Source organism: Anopheles coustani, chromosome 3, assembly GCF_943734705.1.
Source record: "Anopheles coustani chromosome 3, idAnoCousDA_361_x.2, whole genome shotgun sequence".
In the NCBI taxonomy this organism is placed as follows: Eukaryota; Metazoa; Arthropoda; class Insecta; order Diptera; family Culicidae; genus Anopheles; species Anopheles coustani.
In genome coordinates, this window is record NC_071288.1 from 33,904,741 (window position 1) to 33,928,085 (window position 23,345).

At 44.6% G+C, this 23,345-nt stretch overlaps 5 protein-coding genes across 6 annotated transcripts in view; 1 reads left to right on the forward strand and 4 right to left on the reverse strand.

Moving 5' to 3' along the window:
* The window catches only part of LOC131271470 (adenylosuccinate lyase), a 331,885-nt gene that overhangs the window by 296,728 nt on the left and 11,812 nt on the right, over positions 1 to 23,345 (forward strand). The gene's annotated exons all lie outside the window — the stretch shown is intronic.
* Positions 9,809 to 15,319, reverse strand: LOC131271475 (heterogeneous nuclear ribonucleoprotein 87F). Of its 2 annotated transcripts, XM_058272920.1 has the most exons (6): positions 15,070 to 15,319; positions 13,760 to 14,234; positions 13,158 to 13,658; positions 12,986 to 13,093; positions 12,644 to 12,680; positions 9,809 to 11,989 (listed from the first exon to the last, which is right to left on the reverse strand). In XM_058272920.1, exons 1-4 carry the CDS (start codon positions 15,127 to 15,129, stop codon positions 13,032 to 13,034), a joined length of 1,098 nt encoding a protein of 365 aa, XP_058128903.1. In that variant the 5' UTR covers positions 15,130 to 15,319; the 3' UTR covers positions 9,809 to 11,989; positions 12,644 to 12,680; positions 12,986 to 13,031. The 2 variants fall into 2 exon arrangements, with proteins under 2 accessions (XP_058128903.1, XP_058128902.1); XM_058272919.1 differs by having other exon boundaries at positions 12,644 to 13,093.
* LOC131271491 (DNA-directed RNA polymerase I subunit RPA12) lies at positions 16,151 to 16,933 on the reverse strand. The gene is made up of 3 exons (XM_058272936.1): positions 16,718 to 16,933; positions 16,437 to 16,653; positions 16,151 to 16,362 (listed from the first exon to the last, which is right to left on the reverse strand). The coding sequence occupies exons 1-3, from the start codon at positions 16,818 to 16,820 to the stop codon at positions 16,338 to 16,340; spliced, it is 345 nt and encodes a 114-aa protein (XP_058128919.1). The 5' UTR covers positions 16,821 to 16,933; the 3' UTR covers positions 16,151 to 16,337.
* LOC131271466 (uncharacterized) lies at positions 17,603 to 19,226 on the reverse strand. The gene is made up of 2 exons (XM_058272907.1): positions 18,203 to 19,226; positions 17,603 to 18,135 (listed from the first exon to the last, which is right to left on the reverse strand). Exons 1-2 carry the CDS (start codon positions 19,224 to 19,226, stop codon positions 17,603 to 17,605), a joined length of 1,557 nt encoding a protein of 518 aa, XP_058128890.1.
* On the reverse strand, positions 19,632 to 23,099 carry LOC131271465 (fatty-acid amide hydrolase 2-B-like). The gene is made up of 3 exons (XM_058272906.1): positions 22,364 to 23,099; positions 20,290 to 20,843; positions 19,632 to 20,212 (listed from the first exon to the last, which is right to left on the reverse strand). The coding sequence occupies exons 1-3, from the start codon at positions 23,097 to 23,099 to the stop codon at positions 19,940 to 19,942; spliced, it is 1,563 nt and encodes a 520-aa protein (XP_058128889.1). The 3' UTR covers positions 19,632 to 19,939.

Sequence of the window (23,345 nt, forward strand, 5' to 3'; positions counted from 1 at the left end):
AAAGAATGTTTTCATTCAGAATCTTGAGTTTTGTAATCTTAAATTTAGCGTTTTGGGGATAGTGGTATTTTTTAGTATTACCTTTAGCCGACGAAACCATGTTAATATACATTTTGCATTCGCTATCTTATTGTGCTTCCACCTTGGTTCAACCATTTAAAATTAATCAATTGAAGCAAGTATGAGAAATACCCCAGTAAAACCGTCACCCCACGATATGTACGCTTTTTTTCAATCCGTCGCTTCCGTAGTAATGTGGCATTATATTGTTTTACTGAATTTCTGTCGTCCAGATGATAGAAAGTTATAGGCAGGAAGGAGGCATAAGAATGTTGGACATTTCACACTTGAAAAATTGTCTTTCTTATGATTATGTTTAGTATAAATTGATTAGACCGATTTAGTGTGATTGAGAATATTTGTTACGTAAGAGAAGATAGAAGAAATCTGGGATGTCTGGGTTCGATTTAGTTCGAGAAAATGAGTTATACTCCAGCCAAGTTTGGCACAGATACACTTAGTAGATTTTGCGTTGCATACTTGTGATAAGAATTAACACTTTTCGTTTTGAGCTATGCTATTGATTTGCTGAAGATGAGGAGGAGGGTAGAGGTAGTTTGGGCTAAGATTGAACATTAATAGTGAGGTCATTTGATTTAGAAACCATAAATACTGCGAATTTTGAGGGGTCCGCGACAGCCGAGCGGTAGCACCGGTTAGAAAATCGGCCCATGAGCGCCGGGGCTCACCACCTCGACGGCGTGGGTTCGAATCCCATCCGAGACCGGACCCTCCCCTGTACGAGAGGACTGACTATCCACGTACAACAGGGAAACAAGTCTCGTAAGCCCTTAACGGGGCAGGCATGACCAAGAGGTCGTTACGCCAAGAAGAAGAAGAAGAAGAAATACTGCGAAATTGATACCCATATTGCATTTTAACCATTTTTAAGGTAGGGGGTAGTATGGGAGCCCCCCTTTCCCTTTCCCCTAGAAAGATGAAATTTTAAACCATGGTATGTCCCTATGTGAGCAGTATGTGTACTAATTTTTGTGAAAACTCGTTCAATAATTGTTGAACTATAATTGTTTTTCATTAATTTTAGAGGGGAGGTGTTCGGGAGGGTTAGGGATATAATACACAGACAACGGTGACTTTTATATATTAGATTAATGTTTCTATTATGTAATAACGACGTGGGTCAAAAGACACATATGACCACATATTACAGTAAGCAATTGTAGAAACTGGACTTTATTTCTACTTTTCACACGGCACACGGAAGACTTCAGTTTCACAAGGCACACGGTATGTCCGACGTCTATGGCGGATCCACTCGAAGTGACGTTTATTTCTGACATTTCTGACAACTTCTTTTACAAGGTGAGTATAGACAAGGTATGCTTACATTCTAAACTACGCGTCTACAGCTCGGCCAATCCTGACTACCTTAAATTGACCACAATTTACTGGCCCCGAAACATGATTTTACTCTAATATATCATCCGGATTTATCCATCTCTTCAGTTTGTCTACCTCTAGGACTCCATCGTATGGTATTTGAGTTATTTGACATCCCGGTACATCTCTGATGACATAGCGATCATTAGGGAGTTTCTTATGGATTATGTAGGGTCCCCTGTATTTGGCTGCTAATTTCGTTTTCAGTCCCGAACTAGTATCTACGTGCCGTATTGCTACATAATCGCCTTCTTCGAATTCAGGAGCTGGTTTATGATTCTTATAAAAGTATTTCTCATTGGTAAGCTGCGATTGCGCGATGTTCTCGGAAGCCACAGATCGGATAGACTTCAAGTCCCTACTGTTGTCGCCGTTTTTCTCGTCTAAGAACTCAGTCAGCTCGTCAACACATGGTCCACGTTGTTCAATCCCATACAGAAGGACGGAAGGAGGGAACCCGGTTGTTGCATGTACCGTATTGTTTAGGGCATACTCAGCGGAACGTAGGTGCGTAAACCAATCGGCTTGATCGATTGGGTCGGAAAGTTTGCCCAACATTGGGCACAAAACGCGATTAACCCTCTCGACTTGTCCATTTGCTTGGGGAGATGCAGTAGCGTTAAGAACATGAATAATACCGTTATTTTTCAAAAAAAATTCAAAATCGTTAGACGTAAAACATGGGCCTCGATCACTAATAATTCTTCTGGGCCGGCTGTAGTAAGCCATATACTGGTTTAGGAAGGCGCATGCTTCGGCAGAATTGGTAGAAGAAGTTGGATACAACTTCGTAAACTTAGTGAAGGCGTCTATGACTACCAGAATGTGCTTCTTTTTGGAACGAAGTGAGGGCAAAGGGCCCAAGTGGTCAATGTGTAACGTATGAAATGGCAATGCTACCTTAGGGATACTGAACAAATTACGATTAATTTTTCGACTTGGTGCCGAATGTACGATACACTTGAGGCAGTTTTTAATGTAGTCCTCAATGGTCTGCCGCATGTGAGGGAACCAATAGTGCTCCCTGATTTTATCAAAGGTTTTGTCGACTGCCAAATGTCCTATTTTTTCGTGTGTATGTCGGACAATATTATTTACCATCTCGCGTGGGACATATAGTTGAAGCCGGTCAGGAGTAACCCTTCTATATACCAGATTATCCTGTAGTTTGTAATCACTAACCTCCTCCGACTCTAGTTTGTTCTTTAAGGCTTCAACAACAGGGTCACGCATTTGGGCTACGTGCAGTTGAAAGTCTATATCAACTTCGCTTATGGCTGCCACAGCCTCCGTCCGACTCAGGGCATCAACATGGGCCATGGCGGCACCCGGCCGATATTGTATCTCATAGTCGTAATTCTCCAAAAACAACGACCAACGCGCAATTTTGGCCGAAGTGTTACTGTTCTTAAGTGTTGCGACTAATGAGTTGCAGTCCGTAACTATTTTTATCGGAATGCCATGTACATAAACATGGAACCGCTTTAAAGCATATATGACTGCCAAGGTTTCAAGTTCATAACTATGCAACTTAGCTTCGTCTTTAGATGTGGTTTTGGAAAAAAAGGCTATAGGGTGCAGTTTCCCATCATCTTGCCTTTGCAATAGGACCGCACCAAATCCGGTGGAACTTGCATCACAATGCAAGATCGTCTCGCGTTTAGGATCGAAAAGGCATAGGACCGGGGACTGTGTTAGCTTTTCACGCAATGTCTCCAATGCCTCCTCACAAGCAGCGTCAAAAATAAAGGGACTATCGTTCTTAAGAAGATCTGTAAGTGGCTTCGCTATGCACGAGAACGAGGGAACGAACCGTCGAAAATATGAGAAGAGGCCTAAGCACCTTCGCAGCTGTTTTGTGCTTTTAGGAATCGGATAATTTTGTATGGCTTTTACGTGTTTATCGCTTGGACGGATACCGGAAGAATTTGCTTTATACCCAAGGTAGTCTAGTTCTTGGTAGGCAAATCTACATTTGTCAAGGCGAAGTTCGAGTCCGCTTTGACGTAGTTTCTTTAAAACAGCGCTTAAAATTTCCAGGTGCGCGTCAAAGTCGGCGGTTGCTATAATTATATCGTCCAAATATACTACCAACTTTTCAGCCTCAATAAATTCTCGCAATATGGCATTCATAAATCGTTGGAACTCGGAAGGGGCATTCTTGAGCCCAAAGGGCATCTTGAGATATTCATATTGGCCATCGGGTGTTACGAAAGATGTATATGGAACTGAATCTTCATGCATTTGGACTTGATGGAATCCACTTTTCAGGTCGAGTAATGTGAAAAATCGTTTGTTGCTCAGATGTTCAAGGCACGTTTCGATAAGCGGCAGTGGATAGTTGTCCCTAATTGAGATCTTATTCAGTGGCCTATAGTCTACGCACATTCTAATTTCCCCGTTTTTCTTCCTAACTAGAACGAGAGCCGACGCATAAGGTGAATTGCTTGGTCGTATTATGCCTTTTGCCAGAAGGTCATTAACAATTTCGCGTACTTGGTTTCGCTCCCCGTAAGATAACCGCCGGGGCTTTGTGAACAAGGGGGCGTCGTGAGTAAGACGAATCTTCATTTGGTGGTTCGGCGGGTCGATGTCCTCGAGTGGGAACTCTAGATAATTGTTATTAATTGCTGATAAGACAGCGCTATGCTCAGTTCCTGAAAGACTTTCTCCTAAGCACAACTCCAATTCATCGTCATAAGCATTAATCGCACAAATTTCGCTAAAGGCTTCTTCCTGTATACCTTGGTCGCTTAATAACGTATTACTTTCAGCAGTGGTGTTAACTGGACGAGGAGCCTTACTCAGATATATGTTAAATTTTGTTAATAAGTCACGACCGGCAACGATAGGCCAAGCGATACTTTCCTTGGGCAAGATAGTGAACGTATGTTCTTCAGTATCGTTACAAAATCTAATTCTACATTTAATTTGCCCGAGTGAAGATAATAAGGTGTTTCCGAGGCCCCGGAATCCGGATGGAGTCGGTGGCGCTAAGAATTTTTTTGGAACCATATCTGCGGCTATAAAGCTGACTGGGCTTCCTGTATCGAAGAGGGCGCACATAAAAACCGGTGGGTCACTGGGCCGTCCATCGATCAAAAAGTTCACACTTACGTCTTGCCTTTCGTTGACAATCCATCCATCTGGTTCTTTGAAGTGACGATCGGTTGCAGCTGATGTTACGACGGCTTTGTTTCGGCATTGCTTATATTGGTGACCCGTCTGATGGCAGTTGAAGCAGCCTCCGGTTGGGCGTAGCGGGAATGGGCAGGCTGGTTGGTGATGCCCAAACTGCCTACAGTTATAGCAGCGCAGGGAATCATTGTTGGCGCTGCGTTCTTTTGTTCCGGATGAGGTCGGTCGGGCAGAGATGGTTGACGTTACGGGTGCACGAGTAACGTCGGGGCGTAGTTTTTCGTAATCCTTCAGGAGGGCTTTCAGCTGTACGACCGATTTTGCTGCAAAGCGCATTGCAGCGGTGTTAATTGGATCTCCAATTCCGTCTAATATTATGATCACGAGTTCCTCCTCTGCGATTGAGTTGCCGGCGATGTGGAGCATATCCAGCAGATAGCGCGTGGTAGTCTCGCTTCTCTTCAGTCGCCGAGCTCGCAACTTCCTGTAGATCTCCTCAATGTAGATGGTGACCTTAAAGGTTTCTACTAATTCGGCCTTTAGGTCGTTGTAGCATGCAGCATTAGTAGATTTGGCGAGTAGAGCGGCTGTGCCGGTTAGCAGCCGACGCATACAGAATAGTTTCCCTATGTCGTCTAATTGGTGTAGCAAGAACGTATTCTCTAGGTCTCTCACCCATCGTTCAACGTCCTCACCGTCATCACCACTGAAGGAACCAACAAATTCCTCCAGGTTGGGTGCTCTGGACGAAGGCGGCGATGAGGCTGGTTGCGGCGGCAGCAGTGCAGGTGGCGATTGTAGCAACGGCAATGGAGGTGGCAGCGACGACGGCGGTGGTGGTGGTTGCGACAATGGAAGCGGAGGTGAATGCGACGACGACGGCAACGAAAATGCACCAAGTTTGGCCTCTAGGTTGGCGATTTTCTGCCGTAACTCGAGAGACTCTAATTTGTGTCGCAGTACCGCTAGATCTTCTTCCGATGCGGGGACAGTACTTCCTTCGCTCGATGGGCTCACGTCATCAGGAACACGTGTTTGATCCGGCGTTTTAACCTCACTTTTTAACACAGCATGTTCGTAAAGCCGCTTAATTTGGCTAATGGTGGCGGTAGGGGGAACCTCGACTTGTGCATGTTCCAACGCACATACCATTTCTTCTTTTGTTGGCATCTTTGAGGGCGTTTTTGTGGTAAATCCCACTTCTGAGATGTAGAAACTGGACTTTATTTCTACTTTTCACACGGCACACGGAAGACTTCAGTTTCACAAGGCACACGGTATGTCCGACGTCTATGGCGGCCCGCTAGGCAATTTCGAGCAAATCGTCCTCAAAAACGTCCTCCATGACACAAACATCGAGCAGTTTTGTATGGTGAGGAGGACAAGGAGGACGATTGCTCGAAAAACGTCCTCCTTTTGTTTCATCCCCATACAAAAATGGAGGACGTTTGTTCGCGCGGAGGACGTTTTGAGAACGATATTTCGAGCTGCCTAGCGGGGGATCCACTCGAAGTGACGTTTATTTCTGACATTTCTGACAACTTCTTTTACAAGGTGAGTATAGACAAGGTATGCTTACATTCTAAACTACGCGTCTACACAATATAGATTAATTATATACGTTTTCCAAACGTTTTTCATACAAAAAAAAAAAAACGAAAACTTAAACATTCCACACTTACCACAGGTTCCGAGAATGTGACTGTTGGTACATCTTGGCACAATATCCCGTCTGGCACACTGCTTTCACTATTGTTACAATTGCATTGCACAGCATTCACCATTTGAGACATATTTACACCAATTAAACTTCACTTTGCTTTGAAAACGATTTACGTTACGAAACGTTAACGTTCGTCTGGCTACTACAATGGTTCGATTCTAAGAATGGCCTTTCAGGCGACAATTTTACGCTGTGACTGATGGTTTTGCGTTGTGCCAACGTGATAAAGTTTGTTGAATGGCCAGGCTGGTGAATCGTCATTGTCGTGAAATTCATTCAAAAATTAAAGATTTCAAATTGAAACAACCAAGCTGCCTTATGAATGGCTGAAATAGCTAATTTGTTAATAACTTTTTAGTGGCTTGACCAATTTTAGCGCCAGACCCCTCAAATAAAAGGTCTTTTAAAGACTGATAACTCTGTGCAACAAAGACTCTTCCGTAATTCTTAGTTTATGAAATTCTGAGGCGTTGATGCAGAAACCTTGGTTGGTATTTTCTGCTGAAATAACAAATTTGTCAATAACTTTATAACTGCTGAACCGATTTGTACATGTGACCCCTTAAATGAAAGGTCTGCTCAAGACACACAATTTTGTGTAACGATAGATCGTTCAATATTGTCTAGTTTTTGAGAAAGTTTATTTTTCGAAAAGCTTTGGAAATCTCCGGAACAACGTACTCAATATTTCGAATAGCCATTTAGGCAAAAAATTGCCAATTTGTTAATAACTTTTTTTTCTTTGAACCGATTTTCACGATTGACCCCTCAAATGAAAGGTCTGCTCAAGACACACAACATTAACGATAGTAAGATTTTCCAGGCCATTTAGTTTTTGCAAAATGATTTTGTATGGGAAAAGGGCCGAAACAGCCTATTTGCCAATAACTTTTGATTCCGTTCACCGATTTTTACGACAGACCCCTCAAACGAAAGGTCTTTTGCAGACCAACAACTTTGTGGAAGAAAAGGCTTATCCATCGTTTTCAGTTTTGGAGAAATTAATACTGCGACACATTGTAAACATGGCCCGGTCGACCGAAACTCTTCGAAAACCTCCAAATGTCATTTTCATATAATCCCAGGAAAACCCAGTTCGAAAGGTCCCGATGCGCAATCTCTCTCTTCGAAAGAGAGATTTTGCGATGTTGCGAGAGCATTTTCAATGCTCTTTTCTCTCTCAAATTGTGCGCATAGTGGTGGGTAGTTTCCTCGGAACTGAAATGAAACAGCTCCCCCTGGGAGCGGATAGCGATAGCGATCCAGATGGTCCTGGGGACCATTCAAAGCTCGATTTAGCCTATGGATCAATTCAACCATTGATTGTACAATTGTTAAAGTCACAAATAATATGAAAGATCGGTAAATTAGGTAAGCACGCATGATATGACGGATTGGGACTCGGATTCGAAGATCCGGATCTCAGAAAGGATTTGAATCGAAAGATTCGAATCCCTGTAGGGATTCAGTTTTCCCATCACTAGTGACAGCTGTCGTATTCTGACAGATGATGCTGCAGCTTTTCGCAGCTGTCACTTTGCGCAAAGCGACTGAAGGCATGTTTAGACAACGTGTTTTTAAAACTTTCTTTTCTGAAAATTCGTTAATTTCAATATGTTGATTATAAATCCAATCCGACAACATTTGAATACCCATTGACCCATACAGCAATCAGAAGTTTTATTTTTATCGAACAGGTACACAAATTTAAGCCCAGTTTATGGTAAATAAAATTGTATCGCTCTGGTTTGTGAAGATTAAAAAAAAATGTTTCTTCGAATGGTTTCACCGGCTAGAAAATCGGGCCACGTGCACCGAGCCACTCCCTCGACAGCGTAGGTTCGAATCCCAGCCGAGACGAAACCATGCCCATTACAAGAGGATTGGCAACTACACAAAAAGAAACCGCTATTCAGGACAGGCATAATGGAGGCGGATGATACACCAAAGGAGAAAATTATTGTTTGTGGATGCATTCTATCAATAGTTCTGTAGTACGAGAGTCATATGCTCAAAATCTACTTTTACCATTCATTGCAGAAATATGAACAGTGCATAATTTGTTCGGCAAATAGGTTTTACAAATTAGCTACTATTAAATAATATAAAAGCAATACAGGATATTTTCTCTTTTCAGAACTCAACTTCGGATGTCTTTAGTTTAAATTAAAAAACGTTCGTTTCTCATTTGTATTGATGCATTTCACCTTTATTGCCCAAATAAAATTTCAATACACATATTTGTTAATAAAATGATCCAACATAAACTACACATATCTGCAGATTAGTAACATAAATAAAACAACAAAACACTTACCGACAGTGGTCCACGCTTGAAGTACGAATGCCTTACCTGCATTGTACCGGCTTTCGACTGAATTCACTGATGACTCCATGAGAACCTAGCTTAGCAATCTCTCTGTCCCAACAGAGTCAGCAAATGGCAATTCAACATAAAAATAGAAACCAAAAATAAATCATAATTACAGCAGCATAAAATAAAGTTGTTTAGAAAAATGAATCTACCAGTATCACACCAATGTATAGCATTTATAGGATGCAGTCGACAAGAAAAAAAAGAAATTTTAGGGACCGATGTTAGGATGAACATGAAAAGAAATTTACAAAATTTCTTCTGCAAAATCCCTTGCCAAATTCAAAAATATATAAAAGGTAAATTGAGTTGACGAGATCTTGCAATCTCTCGGTTGGATTTGTACGGACCAGTGTGGGAGATCCTTATTATGTTCCGAGCTACGAATGACCCCTATCGCTGGTGGCTTTTAGTTTCTTTCTGTTGCTTGCACCTACAACGACGATTGGGTACGTAGGGGCACAATTCTTCGTTTCTCTGACTGGACGCGCTGCTAAAGCTATATTATCGAAAGACCAAAAATTAAACCAACTAAATGAAACAAATGAGATGCTTCTAAAGAAATTATTCAACGTCTGTATCTCTAAGGATCATCTTACCCTGAAATTATCGTCGTATGTCGTCCAATAAAAGCTTCCCTGATGCCTGTACACAGCAAAGCAACGACTAAGATGAGCTTTCCCCTAGCATGTCAGCTTCTTTTACAAACCTGTCCAAAGCTGTGATGGTTGCCGCAGTTGCGAACAAGTTTGGGAAAAACTTTCTGTCTTCCTGCTGGTCAGATACGAGATACGCACGATACTATATATACAGAGATCCTCAAAGCGAATCTGCACCTACACGACGACGTGATTGACGACACATGATTGTAGAACCTCTCCCTCGAGGATGCCACCGAACCTGTACTGCGGTACAAGAAGAATCTGATCACTGACTCAGCCTCTGTCCAGTCTATCTGCTGTCCGTCTGATTTGGTAAAATGATTGCGCGTTCACGTAATGGCTTCCTGAAAAACCATCTCTACGACAAATTGACCGACAAACAAGCACTGTACAATTGACCGACCTGTTGTGTTAGACTACCTGTGATGAATGCAATTAATACAAACGGTACTCTCTTGGCTTTTCTGTTTATTTGTTTTCTGGTTGCTTCTGCGACAAGAACTTACTCTCGAATATGTATGCGCGATCCGTCAGATAATATTACTGTATTCTCTAGTTTCTCATATTCCTGCCTTAAGTGGATGAACTTGCAACGACCTCTTTCTCATCTTTTAAAGAACGCTACTACAGTCTGTCGGAAAATTAACAAATCAATCAGTGCGTAATTTAAGTGGAACTGTAAGTAGGGTTTGGTTTGGTTACTGAACGAAACTTTGATTGGGTTCTACTGTTTTTTTTTCTGGGTCGCACATGCTCTTCCTATCGTGTTGTTATTGCAGCTTTATTCAAAAGAAACGAACATCCTTAATCACTCCATAGAGTGAGATAAATTTTAGAGTAAACCCTCTCTATTTTGTAGATCTAACGATCGCCCTTCAGCAGTTACATAAAAGTCAGTTTAAACCTTACAGAAAAAAAGCATAATTATAGTACTATTTATATACACAAATGAAAAGTTGAGAGACTACTAATTTTCAGTACAGTTTTTGCCATTCTTGTCTTCTCTTTCCTGCAGGACACCTAAATCCTGGTCATGTTCTATGTTCCCTGGACGATTTCTTCTTGCTTTCTTTAAGGTATATGATCTTCCTTATCGAAATTGGTACTTAAACACTGTTTTGCACTACACAATGTACGTTAGTCCCTTTTGCTTCTGCTCTAATGTTGGTTTTATACTGCTTCACTAGATATGCCCTTCTTCAATCGTGTTACTCTTCCCCCCCGCGACGTTAATTTCTACCCTTATGTGTGGAAAGTTTCCCTTCATGGATGGATAGTACACTTTATCCAATTATCTGAACATGGTTTCCTTTTTACGAATAAGGTAAGGGGGGGGGTTGGTATGTGTTTGTGTGTATAAAACTTGTTCAAAATGTGTGACAAATAAAACGTGTTTAAACCCAAAATCTCTACACCTGCTGGCGGCTCGTTTTCTTACGCGCTAAGCTGTTTCTTTTTTTTCCATAAACCTACACATTAATAGTTAATAAATATGTTATTACTTGCTGGTTGTTTCGCAGATCGAACTGCAACATTCAAAGGTGGCGTGCACACGCGTAGTTGTTTTGGTGCGCATTAATTGCATGCGGTCAAAAGTAGCAAACGGCGGAATAAACCTTTCGCTTTTTTTCACTTCCTGTTTGCTCAACGAGATCGTAAGTGCTTAGGATGCACACCCGGTGGTTTCGATTGGGTGCGATTCTCTTATTGTTGCTTCACCGTGTATTGGGCATAGGTTTCTACTCCATGAACGTGTATTTTTGCAGGATTGTCGTCTATTTGTCGTTCGAAGAAGCCTTATTAAACTTACAAAAGCACGAGCAGATTTGCTTCGTAAATTGTTGCTATGCTCTTGATGTGCAGACATATTATGCTGGCATTTTGCTACGTCAGCCAACAATACCAATCAGAAGAGAGGTGCAAGCGATGGAGTAAGGAAACCGGACGACCGTAACGATGCCTTCTGAACGAGAAGCACCTCAAAGTGGATGAAAGCTTGCTATCTCCTAAAGCCGTAGAGTGGAAAGGGGGGAGTTGAGAAGCAAATCCTGTGGTCTCTTCTGTAAGGACTCGCTACCATTGCGCTATTTTATCCTCTTTTGTCCTCTTAAGGTGATCGAGAATTCCCATCGACTGTGAGGGGACGCGCGATGATCCTGTGTGTGGATTTCTGTTGCACTTTCTCAAACTTATGTGACCAACGACTCCTCCTCTCTTCTCCTCCTGTGCTGTATTGTGTGTAGAAGCATGGCCACCCAAAACTGACGATAAGGCTCTCTTCTGCTCTGCTTTGCTGCTGCACCTGCCGCGATGCTGACTTCGGTTCTTTTTTGATTTGTTGTCTATCGATTGGTGAGATACTATTTAGCTCCACTATTCAATATCTCAAACCGTTTCCGCACCTTCGCGTCTCTTCTGGCCCCTGGAGATCGAGAATTCCTGTGCTGCTGCGTGGCCTATCCGATCGTACCATCGTTTGTCCTGTCTCCCACACCGAGCCCTTTTCTTTTCTCTTTGTTTACTGCCATTAACACTGAGCCTCCCTTCTCATTTACGCTTTTCTCACGACTGTGTGTTTTGGTTTGCAATGACTCTGTGTTTTAGCTAGCTGTTTCTAAAACTGATTTGTACCTAATAAGAATGAAGAAAAATACATATGATGTTGGCATTAGAGATGGGAGGTCAAGGCACTGGAAACTCGTACAATCAAGCTACCTTCTTGAAAATCGCAGACACTGGCTAACGTTTAAAGAAACACAATACTGACTTGCTTAGTGGAGAAGATACGGGAAGGTAAACTGGGGAATAATTGGAGGAAATAAAGCCTTACACAAACAAATAACCATAGCACACCCCAAACAGCTTGGCACGCCCGGCGTGTGCTTGTTGAGGGAATGTGCACAACAGGCGTCCAAATGAAGAAGCATCAACATGATGAAAGAGAATTGCAGCCGAGAGACACATTTTCTCAGCAATTGAAACCCCCCACCAACAAAGGAATAATAGATAATTAAATATCCCCAGAACTTGGTCTCGCTACATCTTTGCACTCGCTGTTTAAATACCTCGGTGGGTAATTGCTATGCAGGCGCCAGCAATAGGAAACCTTGCGCTGAATGCAAAACTCTGGAGCGAAATAATAACTTCCCTTTCAAGGGAACGGTAGGAAATGTAACTGATAAGAGGAAACCAAATATAGGAGTATGTGGGGTAACGGATATCACACCAGAAGTGAAAAACAAATGAAAATGGAAAAAGGATTAAAATGAAATTTGTCATATTTACCTTCGGTCTGCGCGTTTATGTGCGGTAGAGGGTCCATCTGGATTGAGCGGGGCAAAGGTGCAACGGAATAATTACGGTTAGCAACACGGGCGCGTGGCGTGTGGTCGGCGGTGAGGCAACAACAAGAACAGTAGAGGTATTTTAGTGGTGGCGATGAGTGGAGCAACATCAACATCAAGTTGGTGAGAAAGGCGTAACACGATCGGCAGAGTTTCGTTTCGATGGTGGTGGTGAGGAGGCGCGCGCAACAACAACAACAAATAGCAAAAACGTGGTAAGAGCGATTTGAATTTAGTGTGAAAACATGGGTTGGTAGTAGAGCGAATGGCAAAGTTTGCTTACTTTCAATCTCTTTTAATCCGTTCCTCTTCATCTTCCTTTCTTCTTATCAATATCTACGGCTATTCCCGTATCTCCCGTTGCCACCGTAACCGCCGCCACCTTGATTGCCTGGAAACGCAAGTTAATCGGTTAGCCTTCGACTAGTACCCGCCATAATAGCTACCGTCGGTACCGTAGGGCGCCGCTCGCTGATTAAAATTGCCTCCGGCTCGCACCGGGCCAGCGTTGTAGCCCTGCTGGTAGTTGTTCCCGAACTCATTGCCACCCCAACCACCTCCACCTCCACTGTTGCCTCCCCAGTTGCCGCCATTGTTGCCCCAGCCGCCCTGGCCCTGCGAGCCGCAGCCATTGTCCCACGGATTGCCACCGCCGTTGTTCCAGTTGCTGCCGGCGTTGTTAAAGCCGCCGTTGTTAAAACCACCACCGTTATTGAACCCACCGCTGTTCCAGTCGTTGGCACCGCCACCACGCTGGTTGCCCCAGCCGCCACCGCCTCCACCACCACGCTGGCTGTTCCAGCCACCGCCGCCACTACCGCGCTGGTTGCCCCAGGCGCCACCACCGCCGCCCCCGCTACCACGACCCATATCGTTTTTGTAGCGGTCCATGTCTTGCTTCGGCAGAGCCTTTTTCACATCGAGCAGCTTATTCTGAATCGTGTGACTTTTTTGTACTGCAAAAGATGAAAACAATAAATTAGGCACAGCTCCAATTCAGAAAATTCATGCGAGAAAGTGCGCTAAGAATACTAAAAACACTGTATAGTATACTTACGGATAATCTTGTCGACGGGATCGTAATCGTCGAACTCCACAAACCCGAAGCCGCGCTTCTTGCCATTATCCTTGTCCGTCACGATGCAGGCGGAAATTACGTTACCATACTTCGAGAAGTAATCGCGCAGATGCTCCTCATCGAAGTCATCGCGCAGTCCGCCGACGAACAGTTTCTTCACCGACGAGCCTGCCTCCGGCCGGTTGATGTCCTGACGCGGAACGGCGCGCTTCGGCTCCACCACGCGACCATCAATCTTATGCGGGCGACTCGCCTGGGCCTCGTCAATCATGTACGACTTAGAATAGGTAATGAAGCCGAAGCCACGGCTGCGCTTCGTCTTCGGGTCCTTCATGACGACCACGTCCACCACCTTGCCCCATTTCTCGAAGTACGCCTTCAGCGTATCGTCGGTGGTGCGGTAATCGAGTCCGCCGATGAACAGCTTGCGAAGGTGTTCCGGCTCGCGAATCTCCTGGGAAGATAAGAATTGTGTTTCATTTACTTGCAACCCATTGGAGCATAACATGATTTTATTTTTTGTTTCTGCCCATCCAGCCCACCCAATTGCACTGTTCTTACAACAAGCCTCCACATCTAAAAGTTCATACATGCGCAGAGAATTAAATTACATAGCTTCACGACGCCGAAAAAAGAGAATACGATAATCGTGTAGCTCCCGTACTGTTTTACTTGGTAGCAATTACTCATTACTTAATGCATCCAGACTTTATGATCCAGAAGCGGAATTAATTCAAATGGTTAGAAAACTAATGGATGATAATGAGGACGGAATAATCGGGATCATTTATTATACATTAATAATGCGAAGTAAAGATTCACTATAAAAGTACAATGGTTGGTAGTGATTTGTTTGTTTACCTCAAACGTTGTGCGATAATAAACAAAAATAGTTATCTTTTATGTTTTCAAAATGCCGGGAATTTAATTTATCGATCGTGCCAACCAACCATTTTCTAAACGATGTAATACCCGGCTTCCTTTTTTTATTTCAAACTTTACCCCGCAGGTGCGAGCGAGCCAGCGCTCTTTCCACCTGCAATGGTGACCCTAGCGACAAAAAGAGACAAGCACATACACTGCATTCAACGTCGGAAGCATCTTTTTCGATTAAATCCAACATGGCGCCCAGAGTAAAATTTACTACATTCATCATTTCCGAATCGTACAAGACAGTTTAAATGCAAATTCACTTGTTAAAACGTTCTACCTGACTAGAAGATTCAACATATAGTGCATGTCTATGGTTTTAAGCTCGAAAAGCCAGCAAAGTTAGCAGCTTTACTTACATCATCTTCGTTGCGGCCGTTCTGGTGATCGCCATTTTGTGGATCCTGTTTTTCACTCATCGTTGTCGACAGATTAGCTACCCAAACCTCCCTGAATATACACAGCACAGCACTGTGATGTTACTTCACGTTTTGCGAAGAATAAAACGGCAAACAACGGAACGTAATATTAAAATCGGCACTCTTGCTGCTTTCACTGCTTTTTTCACTGAAATTAATCCGCGGCACACCGCTCGACTGCACACCTCGAACGACACGACTGGAATGTTTAGTGTTGCGAGTTCCGTGAAGCACCTAGCTGGAACGATCCGTTCCAATGAGAGATGATGCACCCAGTTCCGCAGAATGTAGGAGACTACAGGTTCTTTGGAACGCGACGAAAAGCGACGGGTAGGTGCACCGTCCGGATCTTTTCATATTTTATACGCGCAAGAGGTGAAAGAAGCCACCCGGCTCAAAGCCTCTATAAAATATTTATACTACTACTTGTACACGCAGTGAACTGGGCCGGACCGTCCGGCCTGTTCTTTACGTGGATATACGACGGGTAGGTGCACCGTCCGCCTGTTTGAGTAATCAAGCGGATCACGGGTTTCGTGCGATCTCACAAACGGAAGGAAATATTCCTTTCGTGACGGCGGGTGAACAGCCACATTTTGACTGCGCACTAGCGTGGTTGGCTAGCAGTGCTCCTGGCTGCATGGTGGCAGTCAAAATGTGACGCCTACAGAAAATCAGAACAACCACAGAAAATCAGGACATATGGCCTTTAGTAGCCAGTCCTTAATCAATAGAGATCTATGTCTCCAGGTTAGCTTGCGAAGGCCCAGGAAGTTGGATTCAATAGCCGTACTGGAGTAAATCCGCGCCGAAGAAGAAGAAGAAGACCTGCCTGTTTTTTATACACGCAGTCACCATTACAGGTTCTTTGCACCCAGTTACGCGGACTTGCTCCGAAGGTTGTTGATCCCAGTTCCAATCCGTTCCAAAACATTTCAAAGAATCCCATCTCTAGAAAACTTATATTTATTATACAATTATAATAGAAACAGAAATGCGAATCAAATACATTGAATTAATGTTTTCTGAAACATGTTTTGGATTTATTTTACCTGAAATTCGTATGACCGTTTGTATCATTCTCTTATTTATGCCACGACTTAACGTATTGTTATGATCGTTCGGATTAAACAACGAAATCTGCACACATAATGTGTTAGGAGTATAACTATATATAATTTTTCAACAAAGCTCTAGGACACAGTGCATTACGAGTTCTCGGACATTTTGAACCTGCAAATGGGTAATTACGAATTAGTACATGTTTCAGCATCTCCTCTACACGCCACGATAGTAGTTATACTCACTTGCACTTGGTACAGGTAAAAAATACGGTTTGTCCTTCGTCCGCCGAACGTAGCTGCAGTGTGGCGTAGGACATTTGATCGTTGCTGCATTTGGGACATTGTCTGTTTACGATCGGCCCATCAGCCTCTTCCGGTTCCGCTCGGTCAGCTTGATCAGATTTTTTGTTTTCGTACGAGTTGAAATGGATTGTGTATTCCGCTTCCATCGTTCCGAAAGCTACAAAACAGTAAAGAAAAACTTAATAAACAGCAGGCAAATTGTTAAAGGTACCGGTATTTACCAGAAGCATCAAACTCGCTTTGACAAGAGTAGCACGTAACTTTTTGCGTTGTTTTAAGAATTGGTAGAATCGTGCCACAATCTGGACAAAATCCAGGATCCATTTCCGCTTAAGTTATTATACAACTCTGTTTGACTCCAAAAAATAATGGTCTTTCGACAGTATTTTACGGTTTTGCAAAGTTAATCTAGACCTCGTGTTGATAATGTTGACGTTAGTTTTGTTTACTTTTTCAATATGCGGCGAAATGGCGAATTTGCCATTCCGTACTGTCGGCGAGTTTACACTAGTCGTACCAACGTTGACAAAATGTATTTTTCATGCTTTCGTTTAATTTACAAAATGTAGGATTAATTTACAAATTGTATTCCTTTTTTATTGATGAATAAGAATAGTATCACACGAATGACATATTCTCACAACCATACCGAATTGGGTTAATAATTTATTTGCGTTTATATTATACATGACAAATATTAAACAATACTCGATATGAAACTAAGGACTTTAACTTTACTCGGGGTCCACACTACAGCGCGACGTCGCCTGACAGGAGCTGAACTCCATATAAAAAAAAACTTGCGCGATGTGGCGCGAATCGCGCGAGGTTTTTTTTGCATGGAGTTCTGCGCCTGTCAGGCGACGTCGCGTTACGCGACGATGCAGTCTGGAAAGCGTGTTAGAAAAATGCCGGTAAAATTTTCGCAATTTTGTTTTTTCTGTTCCTCGTACCCAAGCTTGCCCATGTGTTTATAATTTAGTACTACTAACTTAGATCAAAGTCCCATAAAACACAAAAGCTCTTTATTGCCTCGACTAACTATGTTTTGACTATCACGATTTTTGTAAGCATACGTTTGAATAGATACATGAAGCTCTGTGCGATCATCGGCGCCATCCACTAAGGCACGAAAACCAGAGCTGAGACTCCCGGACATCGAATACGTTGTAGTACGTCGAGGCCAGAGTTGCTGCGATGCCGAACACAATCACCGACCCGGCGAGGATGCAATCGCTGTACATAAACTGCCCAACCTGTCGCAGGCGCGAACCAGCCGTTTCCAACCACAGATCAATGGATGTTCGCAGCCTCGCGAATGACTGCGATCCCATCGACCCGATAGTACCGTACCAGGCGTGCCGAACGGATAGCTCGGATTCGTTATCCGTATCGTCGAGGCGCGCTTCCGAAAACTCTGACGACCCGGTAGAGTAGGAGCGTTTCAGCTCTTGGCTGTAAATTTTTTCCAACTCCAACATACGCTGATAGAAAAGGGGTGGTAGTATGAAGATCAACGGCCCGGTCAGGGTACCACCGATGATGCCCATTACCAAATCGAACCGGGGTAATATTTCGGCAATCAAAACGGCAAGCCACACCAGTGTCGATCGTATGATGCATCGTTTAATGGTAAAATCTGTAACGAAATTTAATGGCACATTTAGATGGCGCATTCAGGTAGCATTCGTTGAGTCTGAGTTTACCTCTAGAGGCACCGAGCACATCTTCGATATGTTGAAAGAGAGCAGAACTCCCAACGGCGCTGGATAGGCAGAGTTGTAACGTTACCAGCAGGATCGTAAGGTACAAGGACCAACTCCGGGGTAAGATCTGCAGTACATTATTGGTGGCATCCATCCCGTAGCGGTACGCCGTCAGCAGGGTAGTTACGGCAGAAAGCGTGCACGTGGTTACGATGCCATACAGTACCGCCTTACCGATATGCCTTTTATGCTGCATATCGACCTGGATCGTCAAGAGCATCGGGTGGATGTCGAACTGAAACGCAATTATGCCGTACGCTTTGAGCAGCTGTACTAACGGTGGTAATCCGAGTGTGATTCCACTGAACGGCACAAATCCGGTAGCATCTTGGGAACGATCTTCCGCGATCGATATCCACGTCAATATAGCCACACTGCTGCAAACGACCACCGAAATGCTCGCTAGTGTGCGCATATTTTTCGGACTTCCAAGCCACATAATGGGACAGAGGAACAGTCCGATGATAATTAGCCAGTAGCAAAACGATACCTCGAAGGTGCTACCACTGATGCGCGATCCGAGCAGCTGTAGGTTCTGGGCCGCCACAAGAAGATTCGGAATGCCACCTCCAAACACGGTCAGATCAAGCAGCACCGTCACGAAAACACTCATTCGTCGACCATACGTAAACTCGGCGATGGCTGCGTACGGGTACCGATTCTTGGCCACTATCGATGGGTCCAGCTTCTCGGCGATGGTCCAACAGCGGCCCAGCACGACGGCGGTATAGATTTGCAGCGTGATGACAAACAGAACCAACGGGAATCCGTACAGCCCGCAGGAGATGATCGATTTCGGCAGCGTCACGATCGGAAACACACCGAAAAGATCGACCACGCAAAGTGTGGCGAAGAATAGGGACAACTTCCGGGACCCATCGCCACTCGGTTCGGGCGCGCCAAACAGACCTTCCCGTTGACTTCCCAGCAGTCGATCGAAAGACCTGCTAAACCGAAAGGCCATAATTACGACGCTCAAGCGATACACGGGTCCATAACTTTAAACTTCTATGAATTTATTTCCGCAGAGAAGGATTAAAACTATTTTACAGTAACACAGGCTTGAAAAGTCCCGGAAGGACTAGCACTGGCGACCGGTTTGGTGCTGCAACCTCGAACGACTGTGCCGTGCGCTTCACGTCGGAGGGGTCGCTGTACGCTAACTTTGTAAGCGGAGCCCCAGTAATGCATCAATGGAAGGAATCCTTACAAATTTTCATTTCCCCACTTTGGTTCGTCCGCGGTAAAACCATTGCGTTATTGGGGCAGGTTGTTACAGAGCGAGTGCAGTATTTCGGAACCGGTTCACACTTCAAACGAAACTATGGAATGTCCACATTGGTGCCATACTGGTACTGAAAACGCATATATTTCCATCAGCTGTGACACCAAAAAGGTATCTATAAATTCATTATTAAATGCAATTAACAATCAACAACCTATATTCTTACAAACTAGATATTTATTTTGGTAAATAACATGACTGTTCTTACTTGCACGTGCACTTCTCGAAGGTTTAGATTATTCCGGATTCATGCAAGAAAATCGTATCGTATGTCAGACACCGGGTAAGTGTCGGTATCTCCCCTCCGCGGGGCAGGTGTGCTCTATGACACAATGATATTGGTTCTTTGTTGAAGACGTAACGATGGACACGTGTGTCTGGGTGTGATCGGCCTATTTTGGCGCCTGCCAGCCACCAAACGCCTTCTCCAACTCCTGCGCAACGGCAAGGCACAGTCGATCCTGGTTAGGGCCGCCAACCACCTGAATGCCGACCGGTAGTCCGTGACGGTTAAACCCGAGAGGCACCTGAGTGGACGGCAGACCGAGTGCATTGAAAATCATCGTGTACATAAATCCGGTGACGTGTCCAAACGATTCGTAATGGCGCAGGGCGGGCTTCGGGAACGATGGCATCAGGAACACTCCGTCAGTTCCTAGTTTATTCTGAGAGAAGCAAAACGAGAGCGTTACCAATTAATTTCCACCCGTTTCGTTGATAAGTGAAATTTGTTATGCCTTACCGTGAAATCCTGCTTGAGCTCTTCGCCCATCTTCAGGTACTTCTTATGCTGTTCCGTGCTCACCGTTGCCTTTGTCGCCGACAGCAAGTACATGAAGATGGTGGCAAACGTATGCTCGGACTGACGCGACACCACCTTCGCCAGCTCCCACAGGAGGCTCGGATTCTTCGACTCGAACACATTGGGCAACTTGTTCAAAGTCTGCAGCAAGGCCGATGCAATCTGCATACTGTCGCAGAAATAGCGGAAATTCAGAGGTTCCGAGTAGTTGCCCTTGTCCTGGAAGTGCTTGACGGCGGTACGTTGTGATTCGCGAATTTCCGGCGATATCGGAACGGCATTCACGGTGAGGTTTAACCGTTGTGGGTAGTAGATTTTCACCTTCGACACATCGACCGGTTCGGCAAGGCGCAGCTTACTGGCGTTCGGTCCACTCATGACCTCCAGCAGCAGGGGAAGATCCTTCGCGTACCGACACATTGGTCCGAGCGATAGAAACTGATCAAAGTGGGCGTCTTCACAGACGGGCAGGTGTCCTTTGATTGAAACAATTCCTGAAGCGATAAAGAAGGATAAAGGTTGTTTATTTAACGTTTCTAGGGATGATTTAGGTTTTGAATAACATTGACAGACACAAACACATTCTATTTAAATTTAAGGTAATTCGGAATATTTGCAATTTCTGTAACTTCTGTAACTAATTCGTCCGGCATCTTTGTGTGAGCACTAAAGAAGAATGGGAAGGAAATGCGTGTATCTTCAAGTGTTCTAAACAATGTTCTAACAAAGCTGATTTATTAGGCACCTCTAGTGACCTGCATATAATAAAAAGCTTAAACGGATATTTTATAATGCAACTCACTAACCATGTTAAACCCCAATACCCATAACTATTCGTAGGAGTCCGCTCATCTAACGTTTGTGTCTATCGAAATTCCAAGTTTGTCGTGCTCGATAGTAACCCAGTTCCTGTTGATGAATCGTTCTGTCAATAAGGTGTGACACTGGCCAAAGTAAACCAAGTGCGCGAATCCTCCACCCCATATGGCGATGCTGGCCCCGGTACGGTTCGATCTTAACCGCAACCGCAAACTACCACCGGCGTGTATCGGCACGCCACGGATGGAATACACAATCAGACCAATTATGGAACCAGTCTCTTGAACAAGTAGTACGTGTCCTCGTCCGTTGTGCTTACTTTCTTCCACTACCGTACAGGGGAAAAGAGGCGAAGGACGGGTGTATTTTGCCTGACTAATGAATGGTTTCGATGGATGCGTCATGCGAGTGCCTAGATAACACTTATCAGCTGAGGCATCCAGCGATAGGTAACGGTTACTTATCGCCAAACCAGGCGTCCACCAATTATTGCTCATTTTGAATCTCGGTGAAAGAAAATGATTCATTCCTACTGAATCATTTTTCCCTTCTCACATGTGCATGGACTAAACTCCGGTAAACCGGAGGATCGCGTAGTGTTATTACATCTAATTAGGAAATTAAGTAACCTAAACGGTGGTGCCTCTAGCAAACCTACCACTTTCTTGCCTACTTCCCTTTTCTACCTCGGCAAAACCGAACACAGACTCGCGAATGCAACAGAAATCGTAATAAAGCTGCCTTCATTAGCATAGTGCATTTCCGAGTTCATTTTTCTTCTCAATGACTCCGATTAGAATGCGGCAAACTGATTTCTGCGAGCAACAAGTTCTCGATACTTCCTGCCTGCACCAACGAACGATTTGACCGTTCGGTGTAGATTTATTGGCGTTGTTTTAGACTGCGAGTGGCAAGATTGCCTGACAACATGCACGATCCCTTGGTTGTTCGTGAGGTTAAAGAGCATCGCTGGCGTACATCCGGATGCGCAGGCTGCAGTTCGGAGGCTAATGATTGCTCGCGTGTATGAGAATTTATTTTTGTCGAGATTAAACATTACGAGAGTACGCAGACATAACAATGTCCCATGCTTTACGCAATGTTTTCTTATCGGAAATGACTAATCTTTAAGACTCGGGAGGGAAAAGTCAGATAAGTAAAATTGGAAAGAGAAAAACATTGGCGCGACCCTTACCTGCCGATGGTTTGTGTCCAAACACTCCACAGAACAGCGCTGGAATGCGGATCGATCCGCCCAGGTCACTGCCGATACCGCACAGCGATGCACCGGCTCCAAGCAGGGCACCTTCGCCACCGGAAGAACCGGCCGCAGTTCGCTGCGGATCGTACGGGTTGAGCGTCTTTCCGGTGACGTAGTTGTACGACTCGAACGCCATACAGTATTCGGGCGTGTTGGAGACAAGAAGCGGAATCGCACCGGCCGCCCGAAGCCTTCCTACCGCCTCACCATCCTCGGAAGCGGTCAGATTTTGTCTGCGCACAACACCACCTCCAAGGGACATACCCTTCAGCGAGCAGCTTTCTTTCACCGTCAGTGGCACTCCGAGCAGTGGTACCTGGCGGGCCAGTTCCGCAAGCTGGCTCTCGTCTCCAAGGCATGCTGCCACACGCTCATCCGCAGCTACCGCTTCAGCGATGGCCGCCTCGAATCGCTCCTCGACGACGGCGTTGATCAGAGGGTTTACCTCACGGATTCGCAGCACGTACGTACGCACAACGTCCACCGAGCTGACCGTACGCCGGCGTATCATTTCCGCCAACTCGGTGGCCGGTACGCGCAGCAGCTCGTCACGGATCGGTGGGAACGGTTCGGACCTCGGTTGCTCACCGCCGAGCCAAGCCAGGATGGGTTCGAGTAGGACGTTTAGCACGCGCAGTATCAGCGCAACCACCTTCAGTAACAGCTCCATTTCGACTGACGCGTCGCGGTTTAGTAGTTGACGAACCAGCCTCAAATACTAGTAGTAGATGAAATGGCAAAACCACGCGAGAGGTACAATTAGTCTAGCGTTGCGGACCAGTTCTCCCACCACTAGGGGAATCTCTGAACTAGAACTCACTAGAACGGAACCGGATAGATTTCACACGATCTACCCTATCCCGGCGCGACTACTAACACTCCCTACGGTTAGGGATTTACTTTGATTTGCTATAAC

Coding starts and splice junctions, on each gene's coding strand:
- LOC131271475 (XM_058272920.1), bottom strand. CDS start 15,129: ATGAGTGAAAAACAGGATCCACAAAATGGCGATCACCAGAACGGCCGC. Junction 14,235..15,069: donor ACGGCCGCAACGAAGATGAT/GTAAGTAAAGCT, acceptor TTATCTTCCCAG/GAGATTCGCGAGCCGGAACA. Junction 13,659..13,759: donor TCCCGTCGACAAGATTATCC/GTAAGTATACTA, acceptor CATCTTTTGCAG/TACAAAAAAGTCACACGATT.
- LOC131271465 (XM_058272906.1), bottom strand. CDS start 23,099: ATGGAGCTGTTACTGAAGGTGGTTGCGCTGATACTGCGCGTGCTAAAC. Junction 20,844..22,363: donor TGGACACAAACCATCGGCAG/GTAAGGGTCGCG, acceptor TTATCGCTTCAG/GAATTGTTTCAATCAAAGGA. Junction 20,213..20,289: donor AGCTCAAGCAGGATTTCACG/GTAAGGCATAAC, acceptor TGCTTCTCTCAG/AATAAACTAGGAACTGACGG.
- LOC131271491 (XM_058272936.1), bottom strand. CDS start 16,820: ATGGATCCTGGATTTTGTCCAGATTGTGGCACGATTCTACCAATTCTT. Junction 16,654..16,717: donor AAGCGAGTTTGATGCTTCTG/GTAAATACCGGT, acceptor ACTGTTTTGTAG/CTTTCGGAACGATGGAAGCG. Junction 16,363..16,436: donor TTTACCTGTACCAAGTGCAA/GTGAGTATAACT, acceptor ACCCATTTGCAG/GTTCAAAATGTCCGAGAACT.
- LOC131271466 (XM_058272907.1), bottom strand. CDS start 19,226: ATGGCCTTTCGGTTTAGCAGGTCTTTCGATCGACTGCTGGGAAGTCAA. Junction 18,136..18,202: donor TGTGCTCGGTGCCTCTAGAG/GTAAACTCAGAC, acceptor ATTTCGTTACAG/ATTTTACCATTAAACGATGC.